Raw genomic sequence first — 15,890 nt, 5'->3', positions numbered from 1 at the left:
CTCCTTGGGCAAGGTCAGCACAGTTGACCAAGGAGGCCAAAGGTAAGGGCAAGGGCATGCACATTGATTGATTGATTGAAGGCTGTGTGCAGTGGAGGTGTTGACTGAATGTAGTAAAAAAAAGAAAACAAAGATTAAAGTCAGGTGTGTCAATGAGGTTTTCACTAACATTAAAAAACCCAAAAATTCTTTGGAAAAAACCCAAAGGTTAATGTGATGTTATAGGTAGGTATTGTTATAAGATCTTGGCTTACGTTAAAAAAAAATGTACTGAACTAAAACCAAAGGTAATAACGTTATATTTAGGTATTGAAATGAGTAAAAAAAGAAATTAAAAACACTAAAATTCACTAATTGGTTCAGGTAACTTAAGATAGTCCACATATCACGTTGATATTGAAAGGCAATGTAAGTAGTTTTTGTTTATTGAACATACAATTTAAAATTCCCTGTCTTGTAATAAGTATCTGATAGAGACTACTAGCCACAGATTTTTTAACGTAGAATTATCCCCAGGTGTGAGACTGGATCCGGAATACTTTTTGCCACAGCATCCCTGCCCACCAGGGGCGAGGACACATAAGTCCCACCCGGTGCGCCTAAGTCAGTTTTTTCGCTTTTCCGCGTGCATCGCGGATCTGGATTGTGTCCTGGCCTGTTTTCAGGCCTTCTTTCCTTTTTCACGCTTTGGCGTTAGTGGAACAGTGTGCGAATGCCTTCGGGCTTCAAGACATGTACCTCTTGTGCACATCCCATGTCGGCGACAGACCCTCTCCCGATTTGCATGTGGTGCCTGGGCGAGCACCACGAATTGACGGATTGTGAAGCCTGTCTGCACCTTAAACCTAAGTCACGGCGGGAGCGGCGGATGAAATTGCTGTCGGCCTGCTTGTCCAAGTCGCTGTCATCCCAGCGTCTGTCCCCTACCTCGGAAGCAAGGAGCCGCCGGGTCCATCTGCGACATCCGCCTCGGTCCTCTGAGCAGGCGTCTGCCTCCCCTGAGGCCGAGCCAGCGCCATTTCGGCGCCGGGAGCCTTCCTCCCCGGCTCCGGTGGAGTTACGGTTGGAGGCTGGGACCTGGGGTGCTTTTCCGAGTCCCTCTCAGCCTTCAACGCGAGCGGCTGCTCCGTCTGAGGTCGAGCTAGGGCCTTTTCTGCGCCACTCCTTCGCCATACCAGCGTCGACCCCGCCCCATTCTCCTGGGGAACACATGGTGGCAGAGGTCGAACCAGTGCTGCAAATACCCACTCCGGCGCCGATCGACGTCGATCAGGCGCCAGTAGCGGACTCCACGAAGCAATGCCGGCATCGGGTTATAGATTCGTCTCCTGAGGTCCCTTTTTCTCCTGAGGTCTGTCATCTGTTGGTGTCTTCCTCCCCGGAGACAAGGCTCCGCATTGTTGCCTTTTCACCAGCATCTTCCAGAGAGGGTTCCTCGCCGTCCCCATGGCCTACATCCTCAAACCCTTCTTTCTGTGGCTCCCGGCTGGCTTTTCCACCGGCCTCTCCGCCTTTCCCTGGGGCCCCTCAGGTTCCCCATTCATCTGTGGATCGCCCACTGTTCCGGGGCTGGCTGCTTCCTCCTGGACTTGGGGACAGACTGCTCAGTCGGCAGCTGTCACCCATGGAGGAATTACTTTCTCCTCTGCTACGCCCTAATGAGGTCAGTGTTGCCTATGTTCGGGCTATTTCCACAGCCGCTGGTATTGTGCGGATGGGTGAGCCTGTCACTCCATTTCCTAGGGATAACCTTTTGGAAGTTCTCCACCAGGGCTCTGGTGGACGGGAGCTGTTCCTTCCTTTTGAAGCGTCGCTCCATAATTCTCTTCTGGGGGCGCCCTGCATCGGGTGATCCGGTGCCTCAGCCGCCTCCACATCGCCACCGCCCGGCTCTGCACGACCCGTTCAGCCTTTCTTTCCACCCTTCTACTCAAGGTGTTGTTTCATCCTTCTCTGGAGTCCCGGTGGCTGGATTCATGGGGGCGTAATGTCTTCGCTTCTTCCAGTGCTGCCTTGCGGGCGCTCAACACTCTGTGTGGCTTGGCTAGGGCTACTTTCAGCCTGTGGGACTCTGTGTAGTCTCTTCTTTCTCATGTCTCCCATGAGGGTGCCTGTGTTGATTTGCGGGGACTTTTTGGCTGATTACTAAGCCTTCTGTGGTTTCTGCCGCAGGTTTTATGGTTTTGTTCTCTGATGCGGGATTTTCTTCCCTAAGAGTGGTTCCCATAATTTCTTTGAGACGTGTCATACCCTAAGTGGGGTACTTGTAGCTATTGTATAGCTCTGTCTTTCGCTGGGAGGGTGTGGACTCCCCTTTGCGGGTTGTTTAAGAGTAGAGGGGGCTCACCAACACAAAGTCCAAAAAGCCAAGGTTTGTGTCAAAATTATTCCTTCTTTATTCATTAAGTTTTGTAGAAAAGTTCATCATTTTAATCATACAAGAATCAGTCAACGGGTTTCTCTCCCACATAGGGAGCTTCCTCAGGGCAGATAGTTTTGATGATCTCCAATTGTAGTTCCGTAATCTCCCTATAAATAGCGTAGTGGCGATTGTGTTAAAGGACCTCTGTCACCTTGATTAGTCAGCTCCTATGCGTAAACGATGGCCTGAATTGTATTTGTAGACAGCCTCGAGTAGGTGGTTGCAAATCAGCAAGGTAGTTGCATACAGGTAATGCGGCGTAGGACCTTTTAACTGCTATTATCAATTAAGTCGTCAAATGGACGTTCACGCAGCATAGCCTTGTCAAGGTGGAGAAGAATTAAAGTAGATTCTGCTGCATAGGACCGCACAGTCTTGTAATGGTGACAGAGAACTAAAATAGGTTCTTCTGCATAAAATCAGGCATTGTCCCTGGATCCGGACAATTCGAACTCGGCGTCGCGGTATAATTCAGCATTTGTGGCCCAAGTGCGGGTTCTTTGCACTTCCTGGTGTTGCTGTATCCCGCTAGTGCAGCTTCTTGGTTGTGGCTTTGCCATCTACCGCGTTGTGCTGCTGTGTTTTTGCCCTTTTGTCTGCCGTTTGGCTTGGCTCGCTGTCTGGTGTTCCAAAAGGGATTCTTTCCTGTGTTGACGGCTTGGTCCGTCTTACTTGTTTCTCATCTTATTTTCCGGCTGGTCGTACTTCTGCGTCGATCGGCTCTGTCCGGAGCGGTCTCCTTCTAGGGGTCGTTTGGGATTTGTTTTCAGGCCTTGCCCTTGTTTTGAGGCTGGCGTAGTCTGGGCATTCTGTTTGGTGGCGCTTGTCAGCGGCCAGTTGCATCTACCTGCTCTTCTGGTCTGCATCCGGGGACTTTGCGTGGGCCCTGGCGCTCCTTCTTCTTGTTCTGCTGGAGCCTTGTGAGACTACGTTTTTCTTTCATGCCTGCCCCTATTGACTGAGGCGCCGTTCTGTCTTGGCTGTCTACTTCAAGCTTGATAGGTCCGGCTGGCCTCTTCACTGCATGTGTTTTCCGATGAAGGCCTTTGTCTTCGTTTCTACCTCTTCTCCTTGGAGTCTTGGGGTAGTCCTCTTCCCTGGTACTCCTCTGCGCTGCCTGTACTTCTTGGTCTACTGGCAGGGGTCTCTAGTACCTTGACTGGGCTTGGGGTGCACTGGCCCCTTTCCGCCTTGTCCATGCTTCCTCCTGCTTGGTGGGGCTGGGCTGCCTCTCTTGTCTTCATAACAAATCCCCTGTGGGGTTGGTGTTCCTCCACGATGGCAAGGTTTCTTCTGCTTGGAGGGGTACTGAGCCATTCTCCCTGTCCCTGTGACTCATCCCCTATTGGGACTCTGTGTTGTTCAGGCTGGGGAGGCCCTCTCACAGACCCTCCTTCCCATTGGGTATGGCTAGGCTATCTATTCTACGTTAAGAAATCTGCGGCTAGTAGTCTCTATCAGATGTACGAGTTAATTACCTTCGGTAACGATGTATCTGGTAGAGACGATTCTAGCCGCAGATTCATTCATGACCTGCCCTTCCTCCCCGTTCTGCGATAGCCCTGCCTTAGTCTTCTGCACTCGCCTGCCTCCGGGTGGTTGTCTCCTGCGAGTGCCTTTTCTTACTCCCTCCCTAGGGAGATGCTTGTCTTGTTGATTTGCACCATTCGATCCTTTCAGGGGATTGGTTGATGGTTTCATAAGTACTCCTGTGCCCCTGCACCCTGGTCTACAGGGTAGGGTTGCTTGTGTCCTTCTTCCTTTCGTTGCCTGCACTTCTGGCTTCTTTGCACTCCTTAGGGTTGAGGTCCCTTGGCCTGGTCTCGACCCTTAGCTCTTTTGGAGATGTCTCTCCTTGCTGGTGTTGTCTGGGGGTGACTTGTCGTTGCTCTTTCGTTCTGGAATTGGCGCCCTTCTCTGTTCTGGGCGGGGGTGGCGGACTTATTCTGCTGTGCAATTTTTCATATGCTTTCTGCTCCCAGGGAGGCTGTTGTAATTGTTTGTGAGCTTGATTGCAGTAGCTGTGCTCTATTCTTTCCTTCCAGGACCTTTTGGTACATAATACCTGGCACTATTCTGGATGGTGCTGTTCCTCCCCATTTGTTTCTTCCCTTTCTATTTAGCTGACTTTTTTTGCACACTGTTCCCTTATTCTCACAGTTTTTTGTTTGTGATGAAAAGTTGTCCGAAGAAAACTGACGTAGGCGTGCCGGGTTGGGACATATGTGTCCTCGCTGACATCACGGACGCGGACGACGTCAGGGCGGAGTCATGTGGTGCCTCCCCCCCCGGTGCACAGGGATGCTGTGGCAAAAAGTTTTCCGGATCCTGTCTCACGCCTGGGAATAATTCTACGTTAAGGAATCTGCGACTAGAATTGTCTCTACCTTATACATCGTTACCGAAGATAAGAAACTCGTACATAAAGGTAGTGTTGCGTGCCAGTGTCCTTCCTGACTACATCCAGGAGATTTCTCTTGGCCCTCATATAAGCACAGGTGTACCAACTTGCCATTCATTCAGAGTGGGGACCATGGTCAGGTGGTATCCGAGGAGCTTTACTGAAATTACAAAGAGAGTATTCACATTTGTAATGTAACAGAAATGCAATAGCACCTGTCGCAGATACTGGGTTTTAGACTGGTTCCCCTCTTCCTTTTCCCCAACAGAGCAAACATACAAAATATGGCACATGATCTATAAGGTTTATTTGAAGCCAATTTAATGCTAATGTATATCGTTTATGTAACTTTTAAAGTGGATATTAAAATAACTGTAGCGATCATGAAAAAACTAAAAGTAAATATTATGAATACAAATAATATACTACATTAAATGAATTCCCACTTTGGCAAATCCTGGCTAATAATGTATAGCACTGAAAGGCTTTTTACATGAGGACTTAACATGGTTAGTCGGGTGCCCTGATGTTAAGGGCAAGCAGGTCATAGCTGTCTGCAAGAACAGTTTGAATTTCTCAAAAATCAGGGCGTTCTCGGTCTGTAGCCTTGGTAGGAAGACAACACATTCCTTTAGGAGTTTAAATATTGCTCTATACCCAACAGGAGTGAGAACACTGCTTTTGTGTTGATTTGCAAGACAATTGTGTGTACAAATGTCGTATTCATTTGCGATGTAACATGAAAGAAAGCCCATGAGAATTTATTAGTTGCCCATTTTACACAGTTTCTCTAACCCATGTGAAAACACAGTTCAAACCCTGAACATATTCATATGAAAGCTAAAATCACACGATCAGAATTAATAATGAATTTGAAGTAGATTGTCATTTAGTAACAGAAAAATATGCAAATTCTGGCAACACTATGAGATGGAGACCTGTGGTGTGGGTTGAAGAGGGCAAAGCTAATTGATTATGTATTACTATTCTATCTAATAACCTTCACACTTTGCAGCAAATGTGGCATCACCAATGGCATTATGCATAATTTTATCATCTAAAATGAAGAGAAAATGTAATTATTTAAATTCAGAGTTTGACTTTACATTTTTGTATAATGTCACTCCTTTCTTTATAATGGCCATGACTGTAGTTTGTCTACATCCTACTCCTATCTTTTCATGTAAAATCTGTTTTCTACAAAGAAGGTCCCCAGTGCATGCCTCTCCACTTTAATCCTTCACAGCAATTTACACAAGCCACTTTAATGAATAAGAAAATGCCACTCCAGGTCTTCATAGTTTGTTAAAGTTTAAACTACACATGTATGTGAACTATTTGTTCATAGTTAGCTAGGGTACTTCTGAACTGGCAGAAATGTTCAACAAAGTATGGCACAGTTTAAACCTTCTGCACATTACATTGAAATTATGCACTTTTTCCTCAAGAAAAATGTTTATTGAGGCAGGACATACTTATACAATCCAGTTCTATTACTTTTGTCTTGACACTGACCTCCTGTTCCTTTAGTAGCCTGTCTAAATATGTTTCTGATCTGTCACCAGCCTTAACAGCAGGTAGCCATGTAGATATTTCCTACCTTCCTTGCATCTCTTTCTGACTTTGTTATTCAGCCACTGATAGAAGTACCTAAATACTTCCAATTTTCCTTCTACATATTTTAACATGTTGCCTGGGTTGTATCAGACACATATGACCAGTTTTGTTTGGACTTTAATTGTAATGAGAAAAAAACCTATCTGCCCTGTGGCTTTAGAGTCAGTATTTCTTTTAAAGCCTCAGAAGTGTTTTTTGTGCTTTGTTCACATATAACAGGGTCAATTTACCCCTTCAGTCTATTAAATCATGTTGCTCTTTCTGCAGTTGGCTGGGTTTTATAAAGCGTTTCTTATTCTCTCAGGCCTTTAATGATTTCCCCAGTTTCCAGTGTCTGTTCTCTAATGGGTCGGGTGGCTTGCGTTGCAGTATTAGATGACATTGCTCCTGGTGAATGCCTTCCGGTCATCTAGTGCCAGGATACCCTCGCAGATGAAAGTATGCTTACAGGTGCACATAACATTATGTGAAGCAGGGTTGGACTGGCCATACCGGGCACCGGGTGTTTCCCTGGGAGGCTGGAAGGATGGCGGCCGGTTTTGTTACTGGGGGCCAATTTTGCAGCAATGCTGCTATATCGGCCCCCAGTAACCCAAGCAGCAGTGCTTTGCACTTGTGCCCCACCCTCCTCTTCCCCGGCGGCTGGTCCAACAAAAATTGCGATGGCTGTTTTGAGGTGCCAGTCCGGCCCTGATGTCAAGTGGTGTGAGAAATGTGCCTTTATATCTGCATGCAGAGTTCCTTCAGATTTACAGGATATCGGATCAGTTCATCCTGTAGACTCCATCTTGCCCTCTCTCTTCTCGGGTCTCCCTAATCCATCCTAATAGAATGTTGGAGTGATCCAAAAAGCTTAATCCCCCTATTTCTACCTGTTTCATTCTTCGAACATTGGCTTATCCATAAATATATAGTTGACCTTTGTTAAAGGTTGTGTTTGTGACAGAGAAGAACGAGTACTTTCTTTCTGTGCTACTTAGTATGTGGCTCCACACATCTCCCTGCCCTACATTAAGCTTTTCACCTGTTTGATGGCCACTTTATATATCTATATATATATATGGCTAAATAGGTTGGAGTGGGGTAAATCTCTGTGCCAAGTCTTCATATCACCCCCACTTTGACATCACTTTTTAATAATTCCCTATGCTTATTCTGCTCTGTTTTGGGTTGGAGATATTAAGAAATGGCATTAAAATGCAGTGGTAGGTTAATTGAGCTAGGACATATCTTTGTCCTTTGTATTTGTGAATATGAGAATGTTGTACAACTATTGCATCTGATCTATATTGCCACTCCTGCTGATTTGAGAATAGTAGAGACATGCATCTGGGTCAGATAATCTCTTTAAGTCTTCACTCGTCCTTTTCCAATAAACGTGTTTTCTTTATGAAAACAAAAGTTGCTTTAGACTCTGCCAAATCTTATAAAATATATACCTTTGATTAGGAAATTTGAGCCCCCCCTTGCATTTATAAATAGAAGTTTGGGTATCTTCTGTATTATTTCTCAAAGGTCTCACTTATAGCTCGTGTAATATACCTTTTAAATTGGGTATGTGTGCGTTTTTCTCCCTCACCATTCCCACTTTGCAACCCTTAACGTGAACCTCAACCTAAGAAACAACATTGAAATCAAGGAAGTTGTCATTTCTCACTCAAAACACTATTTCTTTAGATCTGAGGTTCTTAAACTTTTGACTATTGTGGACTTCCACTTAATCATTACTGGAACCCAGGTACCCCCACTGAATCATTATGGGAATCCGATACCCCCAATGCGTCATTCCTAGAAACCTGGGAGCATGGTCTAAGCTTCCTCGCTGACTTGAACTGCAAAACAAAATACAAAAAACTAAACACGCATTTATTAAACAAATGCTGAAATATTTTATTTTATTTATAAAGAAATATAAAAAAATCATATTTTTTACCATTAATAGGAAGTTTGTAGCTTGACTAAATTCAATTGAGGCCACTCCTCCTCCATACTATATTTTGCCTGATGCACTTGCACTAATTGTACGTCTGAGTCTTGCATTTTAAGCCATGCTTTTCCATTTATTTCATTTTGCAACAGATTGCTTCCTTGAAAAGTTTGCCAAGTGATTTTCATTCCCCCATTTTACTGTTATGTAAGATATGTTAAAAGTCTACAAAGATCACATTATTTGGTAGGTGTAGTCTCGATGTCCACTGAACAAGTCACATTCTTCTGTGTCTCAGCTTATAGATAGCTTCTCTCCTGAGCTTCCTCAAGTTTATCTCATATTCTGGTTCCTGAATTGTTTTCTCTCTTCTCAAATATTTAACATCTCCTTAGCATCTTGTGCTGGTTCGGGCAGAGCCTCTTTCTTTTTCCCTCTAAAATGAATACCTCCTGCGAAGAGCATTCAGTATTGAATATGCTTAAAGCTTAGGATCTCCATCACTGGGCAGTATGCTGCACTCTTGGCTAGTGTCGTTCACGCCAGATCCTGTTAAACCGACACCCTACTTCTCCCACATTGGATTGTCAGTTGGGTTCGTCCAGCTCTGAGGATACTCTCTTTTAGGTAGTAAGATGTTAACTTTGCCACTATGTGCCTGAGTCGGGCTTTAGGGCCTAAAGCTTAACTCTCCACTATGTGGGCCATTTCTTTAATTATTTGTAGATTATCAGCTTGTAGGATTTCCTAAAAAAGTTCTTAATTCTTAAATTGTTCCTTCTGGATATATTATTAAAGTCCTTGCATTTATCTACCAGCTGTTTAATTTGTGTTTCTAATGCAACAATGGTGTTGGTGATCAGCGAGAATGATTTAATCTGGTAGTTGTGTGGCCTACTTACTAAGCTCCAGCTGTCACCAATATCCCACATCTATGGTACAAAACTATTTAGGCTAGCTTTTATAGGCTCTTGAGGCTTTCCTTCAACATTTGTTCCTCCTGCTGAGCCCTTTCTCTAATTCATACTGTGACCACCTTGTCGCTCCAGGAGATAAAGGTACTGCCGCCTCACTGTAGAGCCACAGCCACCATCTTATTTTTGCTTGCTCGGTGTCTCCGCTTCCCACCCTCCATCCTAAGATTCAGGGTCTTTGGGTGGTCTCCCTTGCCTCACCAGATCAGTAGGGTTTCTTCTTTAATACCACTGAAAGCTCGTTTTAATTTCAGGAAGTGTGGATGGGGAATTGCACCACAAAGCTTTTCCGGACCAATGTGTAATTAAGGTAATTTATTTGAGTGTAACTCAAATTCAGTTTAATCTAAAAATTGAGCACTTTGCTCTTTTCAAGACAGTTGTGAGCATGAAAAAATTATTCTGGTGATTATCTTTGGTGCCTCTTCTATATTTGGAAACAATATGTCAACCTAATCGCAGGCCATAGAACTACCCCTCCTCATCATCATTCCAGCAAAAATATTCATGGTTCAGATTCTGTTCTGGTACTTTTCCACAATGGCCTTGCTCGGCTCTCCTTCCTCTGCCTTTTTAAAACTGAATAGTCCTGTTCCTAAAGGGGAGGAGAAAGGGCTCACTCAACCACATGGGTTATAGCTTTCATCAGATTGGCCAGTGTAGTCAAAATGAGATCAGTGCTTCTGATCCCTACCTATCTATCTGTTGGATCTGGAAGATTTGGGCTGCGGCAGCCGAGCGTTGCATTGTTAGCTGTTATTCAATTCCAGGATGGCCATTCCAGCCCACCCACCATTGCCAGAAGCATAGTTTCTGCATTCTGCCACCGGGCCACTCCCAAAGTTTACATTGGTCTCGCTGGCAGAGCACCTGCCCCAAAAGCGCAGCTTCCTTCTCTTCAGAGCAGTGCTGTATTTTCACCCAGCTCTCTTTCTGCACCTGCTCTACTGTTACTCACAGCAAAGACAAAGCTGTCATTTTATTTCGGCTGGACAGAGTATTTGCTCCTCAACCCGCTCCATCCTAAGATGGAGGGTCACCATTCGGACTCCATTGCCTCTCCATTGCTGCAGAGTTTCTTCTTTAATGCTGCTAGTAGCTCTTCTTCATATCTGGAGTTGCTACAGAGCGTCTCTGACCCATGTTTAGGATAGATAATTTATTTGAGTGTGGCTCACATTCTTCATTAAAAATGTAGCTACTTTTCAAGACAAAAATGAGCATGAAAAAATACTCTGGCGGTTGACCTCCTGAACTAATGTATGTAGTGGTTAAATGAAGCAACAGGAAGGAAGTCTGCAGCTAAATGAAATCCTTACCAGGGTGTAAGCAGGTTTACTGTCCTCATTTCTTTGCACAGAAAGCATTCTGCTGCCTTGGAGGGAGCACTGTAGAATTTAAATGTATATAGTTAATGATTAGTTTAAACCATTTAGTGTGCTGCTTCAAGTCTAGAGAACCCGGTGAGAAAAAAATATATACATATAACAGAGCACCGATTGCCACTATATACTTATGGTTCAGATGCAATTTCCATTAAAAAAACATTTTTGATTTCCTATAACTTTGGACCCAACGAACGATCTGCACTAAATTTGACTTACTAAGCTATGGAGACAAGATCAGCATGACAATTTTCATGCAGGGACAAAGAATTTGTAGTAGGGGATCAAAAAACATAAATGTTTCCATTTTTTTATGCAATAGCAAATTTTGCTTTCAGCCACAGCAAAAACCTCAGAACGATTAAACATCAAGCTTTGGATCAGAATTTAGATTTTCACTCAAAAAGCATGATTTGGTGTAAATCCGTTCAGTAGGTTTTTTTTAAATACATCTTTTTATTAAACATACATCTGTGGCAGTGTACAGAATAACATCAGCGAGCATCTGGAGGTATAAATACAGGAGCCTTCATATCTAGGTCAGTAGTCCCTTGGTACAACAGTTGTTCGGGATCTCGCCTCCTTAACCCTATGAATCATGAACAACCCCTCCCCACCTGTTATCGATCATTTCAGTGGTTTTTGAGAGGTTAGCAGCTGAAAAAAGTGCTGGCTGTGCCTGAACGTGTTTTGACTTGGCCATTTAAAAGAGTGTTTTCAGGCACTTTTTAAAGAAAAACTGAAGAAGGTGATTACCTAAAGGTGATCGATTTTCTTCCCACATCTTCAAAATCACGATTTTGGTTAAAATTGTGATCCAAGCAGCATGGGAAAAAAATCCACAACAGAGAGGCAGTATGAGAGGGGTCCAGTCCTCACGGGAGTTGTAACAGGAACTCAGTGCTGTCGAAAATGGGGGAATAAAACAGAAAAACATAACAAACATGCCACAGAAAAATTACATTTTGATAGAACTTTCAAACTGGTGCTGCCATTTTGGTACGTAGTCAAGCACCATTTTATAAAATGTACGATTTTCAGAAAAATAGCAAATAGTAAAAAAAAAATCTTACATTTTGATGATTGAAACAAAATAAAAAAAAGGTCAAACTGAAACGGTCAAGGCTATGGTTAAGTGAAGGGCTTAATAGGATCCATGTGCTAGTACTGTAGCTCTCTGGCCAGATTTAAAGCCCTGAGTCAGGCCCTTCCTGTGCATGGCCTGAATAACCAACCTGGCAAAGCCCAGATATTAGCTAAGCATGGTATGCACGCACAAGAAACGTATGCCACTTTCCATGCTTATCACAGGAAAAAGTGGCTGCCTACCAAGAGCAAAACATGGTAGGGTTTTTTTTTCTCGCTCAACATAGCTAACCTTTAAATATATAATCTCTTGCAGAAAGGGTAAAAAGGCATAACATTCAAATTGCAATCAGGGCTTACTATCAGAAGAACATTAAAAGAGAAGCTTCAAAAATTTCTGAGCTCAGCTAATGTTCATTGTTTAATTAAGAGGCCATTCGTGAAGGCTAAGAAAAACCACGACCTCCAGTGGAATTCACTTTTTTGTGACTACGTTGTATTCCCGCAGGTTGTTATTATGTTGTTGAACTTGTAATTAACTCTGTTTACATTTACTGACTATCGCGACAGGCAGAACGAGCAGACTCTTACTGTCTTTGCCTATAGACTCATTGTATAGTCTACGTACTGCAGTACATGGTGTCATTTACATTAGTTTCCTATATGCTGCATACATTCTAACTATGCATGTGTTTGACTGTGCTGTAAAGTTATGAACAGACTGTTTTTTTGTAGAGTAATTTGATAAACAGCAGTATAACAATCCATAAGCCACCATTAGCTTGACTCTGAAGTGTCTGTATCCCTGGGCCCAAGTAAAATACATAACAAACTTTAGGTCTCCCATTCAACGCAGAGCTGTTAGATCCTCAGATGGCTTGAACATAAATATGTTCCTTTAAAGTCAAGGGATTTTATAAAGAAGAATTAGTTAACAAACATTAATGAATCCCAGGAAGTAGGATGTGCTAGGTCAGCCATGTTGTTCATGCTTTCTGAAATCTTCACATGTGGAAGACTACGCGTTGCAAAGCCAGCCAAACTGTGTTTTTTTTTTTACTTTGATGCTAGTGTTTTGCTGTTTGACCTCTGTAGCACATTTCATCCACGCAGTATTGGATTGCTATTTTTGGTTGCCCTTGCTCTAAAGGCAAGTAAGGTTTCTGGCATCCTCTTAGTTTGTGGTTGTTGCACTGTACACTGTTGCCTTCCGCCGGATCAAGAAGCATTGCTCTAAACGTGGCAAGCCATTGTTACCTTAAAATCACTGGTACCTATTTCTTTGGTGAGATCGGTCTACATACTTGGCCTCCAGCTGATCGATAACGGTTCTATTAGGACCACAAGAAAGTAGTCAGTTTGACAGGTGACTGCTAAAAATGCAAACGTTTCTCAAGAAGTGATGTGTACTTTACTAATGACTATTTGTTGTCCATACAAACACTACTTTAACCTGATGACCTTCATGTTAAGAATTCTTGGAGGATGGGCCTGAAAAACAATTTTCTAAAAGGTCCTTTGTTTCCGGGCATGGACCTTTAGAATTGGAAAATACAAAAAAAAGGAGCATAGTCAAATGTTTGCCAAAGAAAGAAGAAATTGATTATTTAAAGAACCCTTTATTCATTGAGATTGAGCAGCATGCTGACGTTTCAAACATTCTATAAGGATGTCAAACATTTTAATGCTGCCAGAACAGATAGTGACTGCTCAAAGACAATTTTATCAGAGGATCTAGTAAATGTGCCAGGATTTATTTTTTTTCCAAACTTTATTTATCAAGTTTACAGTTATTGCATTATAATATTGCACGATTGTACGAGAGGTAATGTAGTTTCATCATAAAATTGTTATCTGATTTGTTAAATAGAAGTTTATTATTGGCAGAACAAGTGATCATTACATTATGAGCAGTCGAGGTAGGACTAAAGAGGAATTGTTTCCAAGTAAAACTCCAGAGCATAGCATCTTTTATTCTTGTTTGTTGGTCGTCCCTGGATTACACTATTTATAGTTATATCTGGGTGGGGCTAGGGTTTAGCACATTTTTATAAAATGTATTGATCACATTAGGCATCTAAAAGCAGCTCGGTAACAGGTCTCCGGATCATTTATGTAGGATGTGAAAGGTAACCAGATGCGATCAAACTTGGTCATCCTATCACAGGCTTAACTAACATACATTTTATTTTGTGTTTTACAGGGAAAGTAAACAAATATGGTGATGCATGGGAAGAATAAGGAGTTTACCTTTAGTAGGAGAAGGCCATTTCATCTGGGGTCTTCACCGCCCTCTACGTTTATGTGGCCTCCGCTAATCGCTCTGTAAAGCTGCATTGAAGAGGAAAATCATTTTGCTTTGTTAGAGTAAATCATATCTGCATCTGTCAAGAAAACTGATAGAAAGCTGTTTGGGAAATACTGAGCTTACCAAAAACGTTGCTGATGGCCATGTATTAAATAAACAAAACCAGTAAACTTCTAGACAACACCTTTGGACAGAACTGTTATTAAAAACATTGTCTTTCAATATTTGATGTGCTTAGTTAGTATTTCTGCCTTGCATATGTTTTAATCATAGTAGTGTATTTGTATTTAGAAGTAAATCGTGCTTGTGATAAACATGCAAACGTCTGTAATAGGAGGTGATAAAATCATTATGGCAGCTAGGCATAATTTACTGCACCACCCAATATAGTCACTTATAGGTAACCAACTCCGTATTGCCCACCTCAAATGACCAGCTGCCACATAGTCCTAAATTAGAAACAATTATAACAATAGCATGAGAGGCAACACAATCACAAACAACGAACAATTTAAGATCCAATAGTTTCAGTCCACAGTCTCCAGTACAAACAGCAATTTCTGTTTATTCTTTCATATGCAAATTTATTTTTAATCAAGCAACATGCGTCTTGGATCCTATCACGTTAGAGCCATTATAGCCAGCTGTGAAGCCTACAGTAGTGCAGATAGATGAATAAGCTAGGAGGTCTCACCGTTACCGGGTAAACTCATGCAGACACAGTTCGTCAAATTGAGCAAACACTGCACTTAGGTCCACCACAAGTCCATAATGTGGCGTGGGTTTTGACACCTCCTCTTCTGCACTAGTGCCTAGAGTATTCTGTAAAGTGGCCTAAGTCCGGAAACAAAGAGTCACGTGGCGAAGGCCACTGAGGTGCCCTAGAAATTATTTTAAGTGTTCTGAGAGGAGAAAAATATGTATGTCTTAATACAATTAGAGGTAATCTTGCGACAATCATACACTCTCGAAGGGCACGCTTCTCTTGTATCCCTGTATATGAACGTTTTAAAAGCACCTACTACTTTCTAAACTTAATGTATTTAGCTAATCAGTAAAAGTTCTAAACCTATTAACTGCATAATTTTTTCCTAGGGGCAAGAAGTATGCTGGACATTTCAATATTTCAAATTTCATGTACGGATTCTCTTTACTAGACTACATTTTCCTTTTAACTTGTGGTCTCGCAATAATTTTTTAGATAACATTATATTTGAATTTTTACTACAGGCATCATCAGGCCTACATAATAAAGCAATGACAAAGTAGCAAGTATTTATCGACCCTCCCCTGGTTAAGCAAGTACAGTATAGCTAATACAACAATATATTTGGGGATAAGAGACAATTTGCACATATGTAAGTGCACTAAATCGCAGTAATTTGAAAGCGTTCCTCCCAGACACCTAATATCTATACTACTATAATAAAGGAAGAACTTTCAGACTTTGAGGCGGGTAAACTCGGGAACCACAGCGCCAATCCACACACTCGATACAGCGTTGGAAAGGTCAGGGTAAGCAGATGGTCATAGGCTATATATCAGCAAAAAATATATGTTACAAGGGCAAAGTACGTTCTTTGCCAAAGTAGTCCCTTGGAAGTAGTGCCATGTCTGAGGTGGGCGTGTGCGCTAACGAGGAACGTTCTGACATCACCGTCAGACATTTTGGTAAAGTTCAGGAAGTTAACCAGGAGCGCGAGGAGGAACCGCCAGGAGTGCGAGGAGCAGCGACAGGAGCGCGAGTCTGAGGAGCGGTGGCGCCCGTGA

General features: G+C 42.8%; 1 protein-coding gene across 1 annotated transcript in view; it reads left to right on the top strand.

Moving 5' to 3' along the window:
* OCIAD1 (OCIA domain containing 1) overlaps positions 1-14,342 on the top strand; it is a 231,046-nt gene extending 216,704 nt beyond the window's left edge. Inside the window, exon 8 of the mRNA XM_086962661.1 lies at positions 14,016-14,342. Within this exon, the coding sequence (XP_086818787.1) occupies positions 14,016-14,053 (38 nt within the window). The 3' untranslated portion in view covers positions 14,054-14,342. The remainder of the gene's footprint in view (positions 1-14,015) is intronic.
* The last annotated feature ends 1,548 nt before the right edge of the window (positions 14,343-15,890 follow it).

This window comes from Lissotriton vulgaris, chromosome 3_1 (assembly GCF_964263255.1).
Source record: "Lissotriton vulgaris chromosome 3_1, aLisVul1.2, whole genome shotgun sequence".
NCBI lineage: Eukaryota > Metazoa > Chordata > Amphibia > Caudata > Salamandridae > Lissotriton > Lissotriton vulgaris.
The sequence above is the reverse complement of the archived record's forward strand: the minus strand, read 5'-3'. Positions and strand labels throughout refer to the sequence as shown.